This window comes from Centropristis striata, chromosome 2 (assembly GCF_030273125.1).
Source record: "Centropristis striata isolate RG_2023a ecotype Rhode Island chromosome 2, C.striata_1.0, whole genome shotgun sequence".
In the NCBI taxonomy this organism is placed as follows: domain Eukaryota; kingdom Metazoa; phylum Chordata; class Actinopteri; order Perciformes; family Serranidae; genus Centropristis; species Centropristis striata.
Window position 1 is genome coordinate 26147882 of NC_081518.1, and position 21630 is coordinate 26169511.

The 21630-nt window shown below is 40.8% G+C and overlaps 1 protein-coding gene across 1 annotated transcript in view; it reads left to right on the forward strand.

Moving 5' to 3' along the window:
- The first annotated feature begins 2875 nt into the window (after positions 1 to 2875).
- The window catches only part of kcna4 (potassium voltage-gated channel, shaker-related subfamily, member 4), a 63439-nt gene continuing 44684 nt past the window's right edge, over positions 2876 to 21630 (forward strand). The window contains exon 1 of the mRNA XM_059347652.1: positions 2876 to 6704. Within this exon, the coding sequence (XP_059203635.1) occupies positions 3443 to 5560 (2118 nt within the window). The 5' untranslated portion in view covers positions 2876 to 3442 and the 3' untranslated portion in view covers positions 5561 to 6704. The remainder of the gene's footprint in view (positions 6705 to 21630) is intronic.

Sequence of the window (21630 nt, forward strand, 5' to 3'; positions counted from 1 at the left end):
GTACGTACACACACACACACACACACGCACACACACACACACACACACACACACACACACACGTGTGTATACATACATGAGCTAAGCTATCAGTTAGGCTACTCTTCCACAAATAAAGCTTCACTACACAAAAGCTACCACCCAGTAATATGTAACAAGCTAAGAGTTTGAGTTGTGCTAATTTCACATGACCATCAACATACAGGTTTTAGTTGAACCAAATGTCATGCACATGTGTGTTTGTGAATGACACAGAGGATGACCCATTCTGGCTGAGACCATGTGGCCCATTTTACCTCAGTGGGTTAAGGTAAATTGGGCCACCAAGGTAAACATCACTTTTCCAAAAAATATGTTCATATACCAAGCTAACAGCATTATTTCTGATGGATGCCATCAAGACAGATATTATGCATAGTTTTTTTATGTGCATGTTTGTTTATTAATAGATTTATCATCCTTATAATAGTTTAGTTAGATTTGGTATGCCAGGCTACTTACCATGCAGCTTTCTGGTGCAGTCCAGATTTTAAGTATTGCCCGGCCCACCATAGCAACCATAAACCAATTGGGGGGTATTGGTTTATGGATATATTTGTTTTGTACATTTTACTATATGCCTCCCTTGGATGATGGTCACAACTTCAGCTGACTGCAAATCCCCAGTTTGGCTTGGGGCTATGGATAGGTGAATGTGTGTGATCTAGGAGTTAACATGTTCTGTATAAAAGGACGCCACAGAAGAGACCAGACTTAATAAACCACAAAGACCACTTTCCTGTTGTTAAGTCCTCAGTTCTTCAGAAATGTCCACGATACTCTCCAGATCAGGGACTGTGCCTTTAAGAGAGAAACATCAGACAAATGCTTTTACTTCCTTTTGGTTTATCGCTTTATGTTGCTCTGCAACAATACTGAGGGGCTGTTTTATGCAGAAATTTCTAGAGATGCAGTTTGCACATCAGTAGAACTTGTTTAGTTGTCACTCACATCTTATGTCATGTTTTTACACATTTTATGCTGATTTGCCAAAAGCAAATTCCCACTATGATAAACACTAAAAGATGTGTTGTATCATACAGTAACAGCTGTTGATTTTACATCTGCAGCGTCAACAAGAATTCAGCAGTTTTCTTTTTGATTTCTTGTAACTAAACTGTTCTGGGATGTAGTAAAAAGATAACGAATAAATGACCACTTATAAAACTGATGGCAGGTATTTTTTAGTGCTGTTTTTAATTATTAAAATTAACGAAGAGGTGTCAGAAACAGTCAACATCAATTATGTTTTGTTTTCCTGTTTACTCACAGAAGAAATTGCAGATTTATAGAGTTTTGAATGATTGTAAAACATATCGGTATACATCTATTTTAGGGGGTGTAAATGAAAAATTTAATAATTGACAGGACTGATGCCTAATCAGTGAGTCACTGGGAAACAAATATCACTTTTAGGATTTTCAGTGCTCTAAATGACATATTCATGTGATTTGTGACAAATCTGATTTAGCACATAACGTGTCATGTGGGGTTTACTTGATGAAGACAAAATGTTGACAGTGAAAGTGTTAAATTAAGATTTGTGGGCACGACTAAAATGTGCATGCACTGTACTTTCAGGATGATTTCTAAAGGTAAAAAAGGACCAAACCCGGAAATGTTTGGTTGTTTTGGAGGAAAGTGCAAAGGCGTTTTGCTCTGCTCAAAATATCGACGTTACTTTGGAACTGAATGGAGAGTAGCGCATTACTTTTTTGGGTAAGGACACCGGTTGCCACCCAGCAGTGGTGATGAAGGGCAGAGGAGGCTCGGGTGTGAGACTGCAGCACGGTGCGCAGTGACCGGCTGCATCCACTGGGGGAGGACCGAGCACCGCCTGCATGCGCTGCGGTACATGAACGACTTTCTCACCGAGCCTCTCCATCATCACACACACAATGGGAGGGATACCGGAGTATAGGTAGGGCTACAGCGGCAGACAGACAGATGTGTGATGCTCACACTCAACCATGGGGCCGTTTCCCCTCGCCTGCGTGAAGCTAAACTTTTACCCACCATCGCGTCTTCTCGCCGTGACCGTGCGGAGCTGTCATTGATGCCAACTCGCCGCTTGCACACCTGCTTCTGTTTTTCTTTTTTCTATTTTTCTTGAATGATAATTGCTGCCAGTGTACCGGGAGCGATGCAGCAGAAACGGGGGCTGAAGTGGCAATAGATCCTGTTGAATTGAGACAAGACGTCGAGACGCAGCCAAAAAAGTGTCCTCCTCGGAGTGCGTCAGAGCACGGATGTATATAGTGGAGAACAGACTCGCTGGTTGGATACGACGAGGGATTTGTGATATTACCCCCGAAATAAAGAAGGGAATTTGGGCAGAAGCGAAGAACTGCATCCTCACCTAGCCTACCTCCCCCTCCTCCTCCTCCAGCAGATTTGTTTGTAAGGGGGGCTGAGACGATTTCGTTTGGCCCCCTTTTTTTTTTTTTTTTTTTACATGTAAGTATGAATGTCAGAATGAAGGGAGGCGATTTTAATGGGCAGGGAATTTCATGTGTAATGTATCTTCTGAACATAAATGTCTTCCATGCTTTCATTTCCGAGAGCCTGCCTCCATGTTCACCAAATCATAATAATAACAATGATGTGCTAATAATAACAATAATATTATGCTAATGAAGTTTTACCGCCCTTATATTGCAAAAGATGCGTAGTATCTTGGACTGTGCAGTCGCCAAAACAACGGACATCAATATGAATATCTTTTTTTTTTTTTTTTTTGGCTAAACCAACTGCTGTTTTCTCTTTTTTTCTTCGCAGCTCCAGAGAGCGCCAGCGGAATAAAGTCCTTCAGATTCACCGGAGCTCCATAATATAACAGCAAAGAGACAGTTTTTTTTTTTTTTTTTTTTTTTAATAATCTCATCACATAAAATGGCAACCAGGAGTGACCACGGAGGATCAAAAGACGCATTTGGGCGCACGCCGCGGCCGTGGAGGAATTAACCACCTGATGGGCTCCGGAGAAACCGAGGAGAGACTGTTTTGGTTGTAGCTTGTTGACTTGGTGATTTATAATGCTGAACAAATAAAGGGCGCTGCAAGTTTGACACAGAGCGCCTGCGTAACAGGCTATGCCACCGGCCCTCACATTTTTTGGTTATGGTAATGATGTCATAAAATATTGGAGGCCTGTGCCTAAAACGGGAAGACAGGCTGATCAATATCTCCTGTCATGTAAGAAGCCACATGGACTGCTCTCAACATGGACCTGATTGAGGTGTGTTTGTTATTCTGACATTCTCATATTCACAACTGATTGGTTGATGCCTCATTTTCTCTCTGTGCGCGCGCCGAGCTGCAACTTTTATCCTCTGGCCTGCATCCACGTCGCCCCGAGGCGGTTACTGTAGCGCTCACTGACCGAGCCGCTCATTGACTTAAAATGGAGTTTGCCATGGTGGGTGCGGACGGCGGGTGCAATAGTCACCTGCCTTATGGATATGCCCAAGCTCGCGCACGGGAGAGGGAGCGCGAGAGGGAGCGCCAGGCTGCCCAGTCGAGAGCGGCGGCTGCTGCGGCCGCTGCCGAAGGTGGCACCGGAGCGGAGGGTGGTGGTGGTGGTGGTGGTGGTAGTGGTGGTGGTGGCGGCGTGGGGGGGTCCACCTCCACCTCCACCTCCTCCTCGAGCGCTCATCTCCTTAACAACCGCCAGCATCAGTCTCGCGCCGCCTCCTCCTCCGCGAACATCAGCAGCGGCGGTACCGCCTCGCGCCCCTCCTCCTCCTCCACCTCCTCCTCCTCCTCGCAGCCGCCACAGCACCAGCAGGAGCCCGAGCAGCAGCAGCAGCAGCAGCAGCAGCAGCAACAACAGAGAGTTCTCAGAGAGCGGAAAAAGCAGCGCGGCGTCGGACGGTGGAGACGCAGCCGGACCACTCTCGGCGGGGACCTGCGCCACTCGGAGCTGGCGCTGCTCGGATCAGAGGAGGACATCATGATAGAGGAAGAGGCCGAGGGAGCCGAGGAAGAGGAGGAGGAGGAGGAGGAGGGGGGTGACCGGGGAAGCAAGAGGTCGAGTTTTCTGTGTAACATGGATGATGAGGAGGAGACCGTGTCGCTCACTGACAGGCGCCCTCAGTCCGGGTATGAAAATGTTTACAGCGAGTGTGGCTGCTGCGAGAGAGTGGTCATCAACGTGTCGGGGCTCAAGTTTGAAACTCAGCTCAAGACTCTCACTCAGTTCCCGGACACTCTCCTGGGAGACCCCGACAAGCGAATCAGGTACTTCGACCCGCTGAGGAACGAATACTTCTTCGACCGGAACCGACCGAGTTTTGACGCCATTCTTTACTATTACCAGTCGGGGGGCCGGTTGAAAAGGCCAGTCAACGTCCCGTTTGACATCTTCTCCGAGGAGGTGAAGTTTTACGAACTCGGGGAGGAGGCAATCCTCAAGTTTCGGGAGGATGAGGGTTTTGTGAAAGAGGAGGAGAAACCTCTGCCGGAGGACGAGTTCAAGCGCCAAATTTGGCTGCTTTTTGAGTACCCGGAGAGCTCGAGCCCTGCCAGGGGGATCGCAGTGGTGTCCGTCCTGGTTATAGTTATTTCTATTGTCATTTTCTGCCTGGAGACGCTGCCGGAGTTCAGGGATGAAAAAGAGTATCTACAGCCACGACACAACTCCACTCAGCCTGACCACGGATTTACTCCTTTCAACGACCCGTTTTTCATCGTGGAAACCGTTTGCATCATCTGGTTCTCCTTTGAGATTATAGTCCGCTTCTTTGCGAGTCCGAGCAAACCGGCTTTCTTTAAAAACATTATGAACTCAATAGACATTGTATCCATTTTGCCTTATTTCATAACTCTCGGCACGGACCTGGCGCAGCATCAAGGCAACGGGCAGCAGGCGATGAGCTTTGCCATTCTGAGAATAATCCGCCTTGTCAGGGTGTTCCGCATCTTCAAGCTGTCCAGACACTCCAAGGGGCTGCAGATCCTGGGTCACACTCTGCGCGCCAGCATGAGGGAGCTGGCCCTCCTCATCTTCTTCCTGGTCATAGGGGTCATCCTGTTCTCCAGCGCGGTGTACTTCGCCGAGGCGGACGAGCCCACCTCTCAGTTCACGAGCATCCCCGACGCTTTCTGGTGGGCCGTGGTGACAATGACAACAGTGGGCTACGGTGACATGAAGCCCATCACTGTCGGTGGGAAGATAGTGGGCTCTCTGTGCGCGATCGCGGGCGTGTTAACCATCGCGCTCCCAGTGCCGGTCATAGTGTCCAACTTCAACTACTTTTACCACAGGGAGACCGACAACGAAGACCAGACGGCGGTGGTGGAGAGCATGCCCCCGGGCTGCCCATATTTCCCGGACTTTTTAAGGAAATTCAAAGGCTCGCCCTCTGGCTCCTCGCTGGGTGACAAAGCGGAGTATATGGAGATGGAGGAGGGGGTGACAGAGTCGCTTTGCGGGCTGGACAAGAGCCCCAGTAAAGGAAACGGCACAGACATAGGCAGGAAAAACAGTACTAACTCAAAATCCATTCAGACTGACGTGTGATTACAAGTAGAGTTTCTTTTTCTCCTTTTTTCTTAAAGAAGAATAAGCCCTATAAAGACACTGTATGCCCAAACAGCAGGTGGTCCCCCCCTCCAAAAGACAAGTTTTACGCACACCTCAGAGCCCACACACACATGCACAAACACACACTCACAGCTCACGAATTGGCATAAAATATTTCATTCTTTCCATCTCAGAAAAAAGTTCCCCTCTCCACAAACTTTAGGAACAATTATGACAAATATTTGCCTGATGGGTTGATTCATTAATTTGTCTAACCTGTGCGGGCTTCCAAATCTGACACAAAAATTAAAATTATAGACAAGACAGGCTATGCATTCGCACTTTATGAGTTTCATCTGTCAATAACAGAAAGAATAGGGATGATCGTTTTGCTGTTATGCAATAAAGTTAAAATTTGTTTGCACTAATGTAGACTCGCTGGGTTTGGCTGGTTTTTATTTCAGAGACAGAAACTGTAGGCCATGCAAATGGCAATAATTTAGTCATCGTCTGACCACTTAGCTGAAGAATGTTTGAGTAACTTCCTTAAAGAGAGCAAACTAAGGATATTAATAACCTCTTTCATGCGCTGCCAATAAAAATTGGACTCCAGTAAAGGAAAAGCCTGAGACAGATAAAAGACTTTTGTTACTGTTCCAACACTTAATATCAACAAAAAAGCTCATTGATACGACATAGATAGCATTTAGCAGTCATCAAATAAACCAGGGCTAGAATTATTTCCATCACATCTACACAAATATGCTTTTCCACGAAAAGCCTTGTGTTGTTGACCCACTATGAGAGCTAAGCACAGGAAACATCAGAGTTAAAAAAAAAAAATGGCTGGAGAAATGACTTGCCCCGCCAGGTTTTTTGTACGGACAGGCTTGGAGCCTTGGCGACAACAGTTTCCCCAGTTTCATTTAAAACCACCTCAAAATGACAATATCCCTTTACACGGACGCAGATGGAAAGCTATAGCAAAAACGACTCTGTTGTGGAAACTCCTCGGAGGGGGAGTTTGCGAGCAACTTCCTCTCCTGTCCGCTGGACTTCGTGCACAATTTTTTTTCTCTCTCAAGAGGACTATGATTATCTCCGAGCTCAGAGGATCCCCGGGATGTGGATGTCTTCCAAGGTATGTAGCCTGCAGTTCGTGTGTGACAGTGATTTTTATCCAGTGATGATGAAAACAACTCCATGTGTCATGGGAGAGAGCCAATAATGCTCCTGACAAATGTGGATGACAAACACAACACATGCAACGCTCAGTACGTGCCATCTTTACATACACAGCATATTTATTTATAACGTTTATATTTAACACTTGTTCTCCCCATAGACCAAAGAAATGACGCATGAATACGCGTGCGTAAAATACTGTAGATGGCGCTCATTTTTGTCATGTGACAGCTTATGTTTCTGCTGCACTCAGGTATAATATCCAACAGTATTACAAACACCTCCTCATTTATAATAACAGCTACAATTATCTCGTCTAAGGTGACACCATGTGAGCCTGCTGAGAACTTTTGCCAAAGGTTTGGGAAGATATTTGGCTCATTAATGGTATCTTAAATGCAGACGTTATTCTTATATATCCATAAAAGTAATGCCCAAGTGTTACAGGGTTTACTTCTGGCTTTGTTGGACAGTGTTGATTGCACTCAGATGAAAAGATGATTGATTTTTGTTTTGTCTCTGCTCTCTGATGTCCAGTCCTGTTATTGATAGGTAGGGTATAGGTTTAAGGTATTCTACACCCTCAACAGCAGGAGGGTGTAGAAATAGATATTGTGAAACATAAAGCCAGAATATATTGTTTCATTACATTAATTACCCTTCACCATGTTTTTTATGTTTTCAAATGTAAAAAGCCGCTTTTTTGTGTGTTTCTAAATCCCTAAATTGTTATCCATTTTAAATGGCCAAGCAAAATTTAAAGACTCCCTCTGTGCAAAAACGTGTTTGGTTTTTGTAACTTTAATTGGATGTTTTATCCTGCAGAATTATATCTATGCAGAGTAGATTCATCAGCTGAAGGGGAAAGGGTTCTCTATAGTGTGTGTATGAATGGGAGATTTTTTGTCATATTTTCTTTTTTTTTTTTGACATTATTTTAAAAATTAGGAAACAGTGTGATGTGGAAACCTCCAGTGCACAAACACTGAGAGTCAGGCCTGGAATTTCGTAATTTTAGGGCTGCAGGAAGTTATTCAATAATAATATGATAATGTCATCAAAAGATGCTTTTTTTCCTCAAAAGTTGCAGGTGTCAAAGCTGTGTTGACAGGAAAGAGGCAGACCACAAAACCACAAAACCAACTGGGGCAGTGCGGGCGGGGCATCAAGGCCACCGTGGCCTCAGGGCAGATATGTTTTTTAAGGGCATGAGGGCAAATTGCTAGGGCACGACGGCAATGGCTCTCGTGGCCCTCGTGGAATTCCTGCCCTGCCCTTCACCATTTTTTTTTATGTTTTCAAATGTGAAAAGCCGCTTTTTTTGCTTCCTAAATCCTTAAATTGTTATCTCCATTGTAAATGGCCAAGCAAAACTTAAAGCCTCCCTCTGTTCTCCCTCTGTTTACTTTTTGTAACTTTAATTGGATGTTTCATCTTCTAGAATTATATCTATGCAGAGACACTAGATGACTTTTTAGATTCATCAGCTGAAGGGGAAAGGGTTCTCTATAATGTGTGTATGAATGGGAGATTTTGTGATATCTTTTTTTGGACATTAGTTTAAAAATGAATTGTTGTTCCATAGGAAACTTACACATGTGGAAACTTTAAAACCCTAGTGCACAAACACTGAGAGTGGACTTAAAAGGAAAGTAATGGACATATTGTGGCTGACAGTTAAATGTTTGATGTGTAAAATATTTCCATATTTATCAATTCTAGATTTTTATCAATAAAGAAGGATGTAATTTTAAGATCTGTGACTGATTGAACATTTTCTTGTTGAAAAGCCATATCAGACAGAAATTAATACTCAAAGCAAAGCATGTTTTTTTATGTTTTTTATCATACTTTAAAAAAATAATTGAAGTAGTCACTGTGACATCACCCATTGGTTTGTAGTATCAAGTTCTGAAGCCTCGTTTTAAGGCATTTTGTTAATCTCCATATTGTATTCTTGCAGCCGGTGCATGCTTGGTTACTAAAGGGCAATTGTTATTCAAAATGAACAGCTGACTTCTTAGAGTGTCCTTTAGTCCATCTGAACACTGAGCAATACATTTTTTAAGTCACCAAATGTTGCAAAAAAGTTTGATGAGCTGAAAACATGCTGTGAAAGGATCAAATGTCAAAGAAGAAAACACAAAGTGTACTGTGGTAGCAACCTGTCAATCACAAACTCTGCCCTAAATCATACCTTGCTTTGTAGTCTATTTTACTCAAAATGGGACCATACTTTTCATCAAACTTCAATCTAGTGAATGAGACCATTAACTCATTATGAGAATGTTTTCTGAGGTAATAAATCCAGTGAGAAGTTGTGTTTTCCTGTTGACTTACATACAAACAGACTTCTTTTTGCAGCCAGGGAAGTCGCCCCCTGTTGGTCGTTAGAAATAATGCAGGTTTAAGGCTTCATTTTTCAGGCCCTGAGCTTGCCACTTGGTTTTTATATAAAGCATGTGTGATGGGGTTTTTAAGTAATGACTTAGAGACGGAATCCCAAAAGATGCACCATATACACTCACTACCTGTACAATATAATGTCATCCAATATGACAGCTCTGCCATGAATTCTACTTTTATGAAGCTTGTAATTTGTCTGTATTTGTTGTCACAGTCAGAAAGGTAATAACTCTACTTTATGTTTATTACTGAGGTCGTAAAGGGCTTGTGGTGTTGAACTGGAGTGTATCATATTGACAGGTGCTTCTATTATTCGAGCCCTCTCATATAGTAAATATTGTGGCCAAAATATTGGAAACACCTCTCAATATAATACAGTCTAGTTCAACACCACTGCAAACTACATCCATGATAATAAACATGTAGTGAAATGAATGCTTCTTTGACAGTGTCAATCAAAACTGAACAGTCTTTTGGTTTTAAGGCAAAATTATGGTAGAGATGTTGTTGATCATAATAGATTGTACAAGTGTACGTAATGAAGGTGCAGGTGTTTATTCAGTAAACAAAAGCTGAAAAGATAGGTTGATTACAAATAAATTCTGACTACTTTGATAATTGATTTAAGGAAAAAAGAAGTCAAAAGTATTAAAAAGTCAGATTCTCACAATTTTCCGGCTTTTTATAGACCAAACAACCAATCAATCAATCAAGACATAATTGACAGACTAATAGACTAATACACAAGCAAGATAACAGATCCTGAAATATATCAGAATTTCTAAATAATCTACAAAAACACCCTGAACTCTTGGTATCATCAGAGTTTGAGTCTCAGGAAACCTCAGATGTTGGAAAAAAGTTAGGAAAAAGTTTAAACTGTTCAGAAAAGTTAAAAAAGCCAAAATAAAGACAAAACATATTGTACTTACAAGTAGGCCAACTTCTGTCACAATCAATAGACTGTTCGCTGTCCCTCCCTCCATCAGTGCTCCTCAGCATTCCTCAGCACATAATCACTGCATCAGCATATACTAATTTATTGCGCTGCATGTTTATATCCTCAGAGGAACTATTCATACAAGATATTTTCAAATCCTGCACCCACAGTAACACACACATAAACACACCATCCTGGCGTGATGCCACCTCCTCTTGATACCTCACACTTAGCACTTACATAATGTGGCTTATGGCAAGAGGCGCAATCCAAAACATTTTTCAAGCAAAGTGTGTGGGTCAGGCATATTCTTAGGCCTGTAGCTGCTGAGCCGACTGTGAAAAACAGCCTGTATCATCCTGAGCCACAGAACAGAGCTGAATGGTTTTGACTGCTCATAGCGTCCCATTGTCACGTGCACGGCGGGTCTTTGTTGTGCAGATTCAGACCATATGGTCGGGCCACGTGACAAAGTGAGAGTTATTTATGGTTATTTCTCAAAAGGTATTTCATGACTGTCAAAGGACACAGAGGAAAAGTGGAGAGAAAGTCAGTGTGTGGTACATAAAGTCAGAAGAGGTTATGTAAGAATAACAGTACAAGGGAAAAGTTAATCGCCAGTTTTGCTAATCAATCAATAGTTTGAGTCACCAAGAGAACAAACATTTGCTGGTTGTAGCTTCTCCAGCATGAGGCAACTTTCACAACATGAAGACTTCTGGGGCTTTCAGCCTGTTGGTCAGACAATTTTAACAACTTCGAAAATATCTATTACGTTAAAGCTACAGTTGGTAACTGGGCAAAAAAAGACAAATTTGAATCAGAGTGAGACCTCCTCTCTCTGCTCAGAACGTTTGCTTGACTGTTTTGGAAATGGCAGCAGGGTGGCAAACATTCTCATTTTAAAGCTAAATAATCACTAAAATATGTTTCTGAAAACATCGGAAGCCATAAATAGGCAACAGAGTTACAAAATCTTGATTCAAATTTGGTCAGTGCTGCCTAGTTTGACTGTTTGACTGCAGTTCATAAGCAATCACTAACATGACTGACAGCTGCGTTTGATTTGTTTCTGATTGGCTGTTTTCCTCCGGGAGCGGTGGAAATTTGAGCTGTGTTCCGATATCCATACTTCCATGAGTACACCTAAACGCAGTACACTATCCACACTTACTAAGTACGCAGATTTCAGCAGGTGAGTGTTGTTCCAAATCTAAAACTCCGTGGTGCACTCACCGAAAATTGCGATCGCAACAGCCGCCACGGCTCGTCACCCGCCAAAAACATCCCGATTTGAACGGCAAAAAAAATACCCTTTGTGTTGTTTAATCGTTGGTTTACTTCTACAATCCTGCAATATGGCTCCATTAACACAGCAAATCATTTCGGCCGCCATTAAAACATTTTTTTGGGAGCTGAGCGGCTCTGCCTGGCTCCGCCTGGCTCCGCCTCTTTCGCTACATAGACAAGATGGCGGCCGTTGAGGGCGTAAAGTGTACATCGTTGCACACTCAGCATTTTGGCTGCCATGAGGGCACCATCCGGGTCCTTTATAGGTACACTTCTTTTCAACCGCGATCAGAATCGGAACACCCTGCATACTCAAACTAAGTATAGTAAGTACAGGAAGTATGGGTATCGGAACACATCGGAGCAATTAGAGATAGAGGAGAATAATTTTTTTTCATGGATTGTCTGTGTTAAGTATTTCTGTCAGGATGTACAGTGCCAAGTTTAAAGTTAAAAAAAAACCCTCAATGTTGACTTTTGGCTTCACGTGTGACGCAAACACAGCTTTATTGTCAAGTCCTGTGTTCGTTTGACCCACCCACCCTTCTTTCTATACATACTTTGTCACTCTTTATACTACTTTACCGGACTTCCTTTGTTACTGATGTCATATTTGCTACAGCCACTAGAGGTTGCTGTCTAATAACAAAAGGAAATTTGGGTCGTAATAAGCTGCTTGTATGAATGACCTGTGGTGTTGGTTTGTCGGGGAGGACAGTCTCATCTAATGATGTGCTTTTGTCAATATGAATGTCTTAAATGGACTGACTGAATGATTAATCCTTTGATTTGAACTGACAGATTACTACTGATAATGGAAGCAGTAAGTCACAGCTCTCAGGCGTATTGACACAGCTTCAGTATTATACTCTTATGAATGGACTTTTCATTGATAAATGTTGTTCACAATGCTCCATTCTTCTGCACAATACAAGCCACACTGAACCACAGTGATTTGGGTTTTATTGTAGAATAAACTCTAATGGTCAGAGGTGCACTGAACCAAAGCTGGATTACCTGCTGGGCCGGTAATCCAGTTTTGGTCAGTCAGTCCAAAGTGTGCAACTGCCTAGAGGCCCCAGACTTCCAGGGGCCCCAGGGTTTCTTTTGGTAATTATTCTACTCCAAAGCACAATTAAAACTGGCTCCTGCCTCTTAAGACCATGGATCTCATGCAACAACATAAAAAAAAACTCGTACAAAGAGATTTGTTGTTAAGTTTCTTATATGAACGATTTCAGAGAACTTGCTGCCTTGATCAATTTTCTCATATTTTGTCATATTTTGTTGTAGGAGTTGTGTGCAATTAGTCTGCCATTATCCTAATCTAAGCTTTTCTCTAATGGATTATATATTTCATTACTCTGAAGCATTTGGAATTTAAAAATCCTGTGTAAATATGGTATTATTGGGGCATATATTATGCAGAATTTTCAATTCTTATGAACGTGCACTCCTTTATGCGCAGGTGGCATTCAACATCTTTACATGGGTCATACACTTATTTTGCTGAATCTGATGTTTGGATTATATTGCACAAGTAAGTCTCTTGAAATATATTGCTTCGTTTAAGATTGAGTCAGGGTGAAAATGAGAGTGTAGAGTGTGAAGGAAATTTGTTGTTTCCTGCATGGTGTGACCTGAAGTAGGCGGCGACCTACTTGATATTCAAGACACAAGGCATTGTGGGAACTGACTCTGTGAACTTAACAATGATAACACCATGAGAGAGGGGAACGTGTTGACCAGTGGGCTCTGTCCTGATGTGATGTATAGGGCAGGAAGATAGGGCCACATTGAGGCTTATTAAAGAATCAATGCTGGGAACTGCAACAGTCATAAGTCGAGCGGTGTACGGGACTTTGTTGTATTGTGAAAGAGTCATTCGGGATTTTGCGGTGTATGGAATACGAATGTACTAATAAATTGTGCTGAACAGAGTATTGAGTGCTTTGTTCTTGGCCAGCTCACCCACTAACTTAGTGCAATTGACCAGAATTGCCACGACAAGAGTATGGACATAAGACACATTATGGATATCTTTAATATTTCAGTATCTTTCACAAACTAATTAAGAATGATGTGTTCTAGGTAAGAAGTCCTGATTTGGTTATAGGATTCTGGAGGAAAATGCATTGGGTGTGTGGGCTAAAGAAGGGGTCTAACCTGCCCAGCATCGCACAGAACATACTGTAAGTTTTCTGATGTTATTGTCCTGCAATCATTTAGCTTGAATTTTACTACTCGGGCACCACAGAATTTCTATGAAGTGTCTTTCATTCATATTTAAAGTTTGTGAAGAGTTCGATCAGTATACAGTCACAAATTAAAATATTGTCAAAAATTGTGGCTGTTTCAGTGTGTGCAGCCTTGCAGCCCCTGCAGTGTTGATAATGATACAGGACGATATGTATAACTGAGAGGAAAACATTCCCTAAAATCCCAAAATATAAAAAGAATAATCAATAATCTTTCAATGCATTATGTCCACTTTACAGAAGCGCATGTGTTTTTACACATTCACATTATTTACATAATTATAATGTTAGTAATAAGGTGTAAAAGACTTAACTACTAGAAAACTGAACAGCTCCAGAGCTAAAATGCCGCAGTGTTAATCAAATACACTTTGGTGATCACACGGGCATCTATATTTACAAATGATTTATTGAATTAGGGACCTCACACCTAACAGTCCACATTATATGAGACAGTGCACTCTTATAGAATGAAACAAGCTGCTCTGCATAACAGAAGCTAAATTGTGCTGACAAGCAGAGGTCAAAGTCACAGCTGACCCTGCTGACAAATGACTCATTTAGCCGATCAGAAAATGACTCCTACCTGTAGCCAAGACATCCATCCATCTTCTACATCTGCTTATACCTGTTCAGGGTCACCAGAGACTGGAATCCGTCCCAGCACACACTGGGTGAGAGGCAGGGAACACTCACAGAGCTAAAATAAACACAGACAAACACATCTAGACTCATTTACAAATTTAGAGTTTACAGTTTACTGTGGGGGGAAAACCGATGCACGCAAAGGTAAACCACACAAACAAGAAGAACATGAACTCAGTGCAGAGGAGTTAAGATGATACTCAATGACAACCCTACAGTTTACAAATATGTCTATGGCATCTAGCCCCATACACAAAGCTAAAACAAATGCAGTCTAATGCAACAGTCCTGAAATAAATCCTACCTTCATGAAGGTTATAGTGTTCAGTTTTTGTTGAAACTGTTTTGGAGAACTTTCTTTTGAACGGTGGAGTTGAATGCTGCTCTGTTGAAATGTGTTGTGCTATTCAGATAGCTTATTTGCTCATTTATTTATTTATTTAATGCTTCAACAAATAACTGAATAGTGTAACCTTCACAAAGGTAGTCTAGCACATTTTATTTATTCAGTAAAAATCACAAATCGACCACTTAGGGTTTTCTGCACAGGTGTTGTATTAGTTAAAGCAGGGTGTACTTAAGGGGACAGTCTGGATTCACTGAGTGGGGATGTATGAGGTGCTTATCCAGAGTCAGTGTATTACCTACAGTAGACGGTGGTCGACACGGCCCATGCTTGCAGGAGTAACGACATGGAAGCTAAATAATGTTCTGCTGTGGACGAGGGCGACAGTAAAACATATTTTTAAGTTTACACTATATTTAGACTATTTTCACTGCTTTACTGCCTTCAGACAGCCCTGTTTGAGTGTATGCAGGGGGAACTGATCTATGCTCTTGCTCCAAGAGTCCTGTGACAAAAACAGGAATTGTACCTCATAGAACCCAGGAGTCGCTGGTCTATTGCTGCCTTGATGAATTAGTTTGTTTGTTATTGTGTGATTTTGGTGTTTTAAAGGGTTAATTTGGATTTACCAAATACACACCATAACAACAATTAACTAAGCAACAGAGGCAGTGATAGACCAGCAGCCCCTGTGTTCTGCAAAGTAAAATGACTGTTTTTGTCAAAGGAGTCTGGTGGCTTTGAAGAGAGCAGAGATAACAACTTCAGAGCCCTGTCAGAAAGGGATGTCTGACTCCAAGGTAAAGCAGTGAAAATATTGTTAATATAGCAAAAAATAAAAGTGATATTTATATTAGTAAATGTAGTCAGTGCATTGCTTTGCTTCTGTACTCCTGCCTGGTCCTCCAAACTGGGGGGTGTCACATGCCATCTACTGTAGTACACTGACTATGGATTAATAACTCATACAACCCCACTTAAAAAAAAAATATATATATATTGCATTATTTAAACTGGCATCTCAGTCTATCAGCCTTTAAATGAAAACTCTTTTTTACTGGTCTCTTCCTGTTGCTTAAAATGTAAGGCATCTTTTTAGATGAATTCTTTTTTTTAAACATACTCAAAGCGGAGAAGAACTTTTTGACAAGTAGACAGCACATCCTTTCAAACCACATGTTCGTTTTCATAACGTGTTCATGCACCACCAATCTGCTATTAGAGGTGATGAAAAGTGATATTCTATTTTCAGAGGTGAGAAATAAAAGTGAAATTTAGTTGCAGGTTGTTACTGTAATAATAGTGCATTGTGGGCAGACATCTCAGTGGGTATTTTATATTTATTATGGCTGATTAGAAGAGAGAGGGAGATACTAATCAAACAATGTGTACATGCCCACACACAGTCAGGTCTAATTAGTCAGAATTAGTGAAACTACACAGGCTGTGGATGAGATTTAAACATTTTATCAGCACATTATTTCCTATGAAATATACACGTCTAAATGTTAGAAATTTAACCAGGAAAGTTCTTCTTCCTCTCACAGTTTTTCCACTGACCCAGACGGTGATTTTTATGGAAAAATCATTAATCATGCAAAATTACACAGACTGGAACAACATCATAATGACTGTTTGAGTAAAGAATTTTACATGCACTTTTTTTTTGTAATTATTGTTAATATCCACTCATAGATGGGCTGCTATAGCTCACTGATAAAACCTTTTCCTTGGAAGTAAAGCAACATGAAAAGAAAACAATAAAAAAAAAAAAACAGAGTGGAATTTCATGAGGCTGGAATGTCTCTCCATTCATCTGTGTTGCCAGGACATTAATCAGGCCTGATAAAGAGCTGTCAGCTCACTGTGTTGCCAACACACACAATACACGGTCCCAGCTGTTGTCATCGTGTGAGTATTTACGATAATTGTTGTCCCTTTTAAAAATGAGCTGGCTTGAGTTACCTTCTTGTAAAATCATTAACAAATGGTTCAAAAGAGGACGGGATTCATTCATCAAATTCAACTTAAGAATGCAGATTGACCTGATTATTGCTAAGCTGCTGTCCAAGCCCATTGGTCAGAAAAAGAATGAGCTGAAGGCGGCGAGGAGTGAGAAAAATAGGCGTTTAACCAGGTGAGAAAACACAACCTGCAGGACACTGCGAACAAAGATTACACATTCACAATTTAGCAGCTGAACTAGGCATCGCCGCCCTGTCAAGTTGCAGTTTCAAAGTTTCTTCAAAAGAAGAATGGTTGAAATTTGATTAAAAAGTTTATATGTAAGATCCAACAAGGCCAATAAGGCCTTCATGTGTTCCTCGAATGGTCCCATTTCAACGGGACATCTTCAATGTGTTCATGAACTTTAAGTCGTAATGTGAAACCAAAATGGTACAACAAAAATGATGTGTTGTATTTTATTGATTAGAGCATTAAAACAACACATTGATACAACAAATTGATAGCTGTTTCAAGTAAGAAATGGGTCAGGTTATTGCGGTTATGCCAATGTTTTCCAGCTCATTTTGGCCGACTACCAATGCCAAGATATGCACTTTTATTTTTTATAATTGAGAGAACATCGAGTATCTCTTGTAATGGAATTAAAATCTGAAGTCTCAAACCTTTTTCATATTTTTGGTTCGCCTGGTCTCCTTTAATTATATTGCATGTATAACCTCACCACAGTAATGTACAAACTTATTTTTAATAACAGACTCATTCATTACACACACAATATTGTACTTATTATTTCAGTTGCTGCCCCAAACAGCACAGATCTATATGATACTAGCACGGGGTGAATGCCATGTTATTGTATAGTACACTGCCTCTCGGATCAGCTCAGTTACGCACAGTTATGGGAATCATCTTAGCCTCTGTTTTACAGTAAAAACAACTGCTTTTAAACACAGATTTATAGATGATCACTCACAGGAGACAATATTGGATTTATTGGTTTTATAAAGTTCCATGCTGGATTACAAAGCTTCTGAAAGGGATACAATTGCACTTCAGCAGGTCGTCTTAACCATGTCTACATGTCTAAATGCATTGAGTTGCTGCCATGTGATCGGCTGATTAGATATTTGCGTTTGCTTTTCAAAATGAACACATTAGCTGTAAGATTGTGTCATCATATTGGCAAAACATTTCATTTCTCGTAAGTCAGTCATTTTTTTTTTTTTAAACACACTTTATTGTTTTTAAACACATTAACAATGCAAAACACAGAAACAGAACCCCCTTGTTGTAATCTTTCATGAGGGAGGATATCAAAGATCTCCCTGTACCAAAGGGTGACACTAGGTGGAAGGGTTTTGATCCAATTTTTTAATATACACTTTCGAGCAACGAAAAGGAGTTTATCAAAATGTGACACGTAAGTAAGTCCCTAGAGGGAAGGCCTAGGAGGAAAACCCCAGGGTCTTTCTTAATTTGTATTTTAAATATCCCACTGACCACCTTTGAAATAAGTGACCAAAATCTGGAGATTAGTTTACATTCCCAAAAGTAATGGAAATACGTCCCCCTTTCTAAGTTGCACTTCATACACAGAGGTCAATTTTGTTTAAAATAACAGGAGTAATATGCAGCCTGTGAAGTATCTTGTACTGAGTTTCTCTCAGCTGGTTACAAGTAGATGTGGACCTTATCGTCAATGTCATTTAAAAGCCTTTATCTACTGATACCAATGCCATGCTGGTATCATCGTGCATCCTTTCTGTCTAGAAATAAGAAGCTTGCTTTTGTTTCCCTTGTCTGAGTTCAAGGATATATTTTTCAAAAAGTTCGATGGTAATTCTGCCACCATTATGAGTATAAACTGCATGTGTGCTGTGTAAACTGGACAACTTGCCCTTTCATTGACCAGCTAACTGGTCGACGGTAACATCATCATCATGTGCTCAACAAAGACTGTTTGTCACCTCCCATTTTCCACGTAAACAAGATGTTCACAGCCCAGTCTGACGAGAGCGGTTAATAAAGCACATTTGGGATTACAGCCCCAGTGTAAGTTTAAACCAGCTCGTGGTTTCCATGTAGCAGTTACATAATGTCCCTCTATTGAAAGATAGCAACCTGATTCTCTGCACCCTCCGCTGTATCCCCCTATCTGACAGCATCTCAGGCTTTATTATGTTACTTCATTCTAGACGTGTAGATTGTATTGCTAATTACACATGTGCCTCCGTGTTAGGTTTCTCCACCCACAGAAAAATCAGCTGCTTTTGTATGCTTACGCTATTGCCTTACAGTTATTAGAAAAACAGCAGTTGTTGCATGTTTAAAGGAGAAATGCTGATGCTTCCAAAGCCAATATAAAACAAAAAATGAATTACAATAAGAGGTATAGGGCTTTGTCAGTTTACCTGCAGTATACACAGAGGTATGTGTGGTCAAAATGTTGATTAAGTTTGCTGTCACACACAGACAACTGGGGCAACAGAGGATTACAGATTTGTTATGGCATTGGGAAAGGTAAGCATTTCAAAGATTTGTCATATCAAGTTTAGGCTTTTTCCCCCCCATCATTTTCCAGAGTGCTACCTAAAACCCCACAGCGCTGCAGCTTTTTATGAACAAGCTTGAGATATGATTAAATGGAACAGCTGCTCAACCATAAAAAAGTTTTCTTTCCCCGCTCCCTGTGAAGATGAGCTGGTGAGCAGAGGGCCGACGCCCTGCTGGTCCGGTAAACTTTAGAGGGGCCGCAGATGCTGATCACGCTGTGGGACTTGAGAAAGAAATACACACACACACACACACACAGACACACACACACACACAGACAGACACACACACACACACACACACACATACACACAGCAGTACGTGTCTCCAGAATGGTTGGAGAGTGAACTCGATAGCCACGTTTGCACCTGAGGTAGCCTGGAAACCAGACGAATCTGCCCAGCTCATTTGTATTTGCTCTGGCTAATGAGTCTGGTCACTTTCCCATTCAGAATGATTTTCAGACGGCCTGGCCCTCACTGGGGCAATCAGAGGATGACTGATATCCATCAAACTGTCAGGCAGTCCTGATTGAATATGAATCAAGATTTGGTTACTGCGTTGCATATTTCAGGCTTCAAATGTTCAGAAAGATATTTTAGTGTGCTGTTTACCTTTAATGTAAGGAAGTTTGTCAGCCGGCCATGAAAAGAAACCAGGGACCACCCCAACTTGCATGTAGGCCTGTCACGATAAAACATTTTTTAGGATGATATATTTTCCCAGAAACTATCATGATGAACGATAGTATTATTGTATTGATGTTGTTTTAGTTTTATAACGAAAAATTAGAGCATAAGTCCATCCTTTTTCACAACAATGAATTTTTTATTCTCGAGAATATTAAACATTGAAATTGAAATGTGGAAAAGAAATATTAAAATATCCTAGATAAATAAAACAAATAAATTAACTACAACTAAAACAAATAAAATAGACTGGCTGTTAAAAATATTGCAATGAGATAATCATTACGTATTATATTATTTCATTATTAAAATAACATATAAACAGTTGGAATGGCTGCTTGGGAAATATAGGGTTTTTTTTTAGGCAGTTCGTACTGCCTGTCAAACATTTACAGCATTACTGTAAACACAACACAAAAAAGCACAAAAAGTCCAGAAAAAACGATAGTGTCCATTTTTATATATCGAATGATAAGTCGATATAGTAATTATCGTGACAGGCCTACTTGCATGTGTCACTCAGCACTTGCTCAGATTGGTTGTAGGTCTACTCAAAGGCAACCCCGGTGCAACCCCTGCACCGGTTGATAACGCCCCTTTGAACTAAAAAATGAACTGAGAGGTTTATGGGTTAGTCTGTAGGTACCAGGCTACACTTCAGAAGTCATTTGTTGTAAAACTGAGTGGAAACTACAGAATATAGGATGTTTGATAAACTATAGTTATCATTGGAATCGGGCTGTGTTGGTGGCGGCCAATGGCTGTGCAGCCTGCATGGCAGCTCTGCACACTGAGTCAAAGTAATGTGTCCCTGAGATAATACATATTCAAATGAAAGTTTATATAAGACTGCTTTATTCATTAAGTATGAGCATGATAAGGTTGTTGGCTATAGCACTGCATTATTAAAACATAAGACTAAAGGTAACAACTGCTCTGCCAAAAGCATACTGTCTCTGTATAACTAGCAACCATGGGAATACAGCAGAACAATGAGGCCATATGTGATCATTTGCAGGCCTTTTTTGCTGAACATATTTTTGTGCATGTGATAAAATCCTGATTTTAATCTAAACAACAGTTAAAGAACCCATTAAATGGCACACATACTTCAAGAATGGGAGGGGGACGCTACAGCCATAGATATGCGACAGACTTTAAATTAAGCTCTTCAATCAGATACATTTTTTTTGAGAAAGCAGTTCACCAATCAACATAAAATACTTAATGCATTATTTTGGTGTGAGGAGAACAGGTGATTACATCAATGCTGACAAGTGATGTTGGCTGATTAACTGATGATGATTAACTCCAAATTACTGTAAATATATCGATCTTTGAAACAATAGATTGACCTGTACATGTAGACATTTAGATCTCTAAAGATTTATACAGGATTTTAAGTTGTGATATAAATAACCTTTACCCGTTGAGAAACAAGCGTGTTTGCATTTGTTGGGAAGGAACCAACCTGCACCATAAAGACAGGATAAGTTGTTTTAAATACATATATGCATATCGGGTGAATTATTAGTGTCTGCATCAACTCCCACAAATAAGCAAGAACTTTATCATTTAATCTGGTCTTGAAACAAAGCAAAAAAAGGTTTTTAAGCCATAAAATTAACATTGCAGCTTCCGTGATTCTGATATTGACCACTACAGTTTAATCTTACTGCAGAGAAAAGAAGATAATCTTTATGGATAGCATTATGTCAACATGAAGGGTCTGCATTATGAAAATAAAGCTTGTTGAATGGTAAAACATAACTAAGTTGTCCAAACGG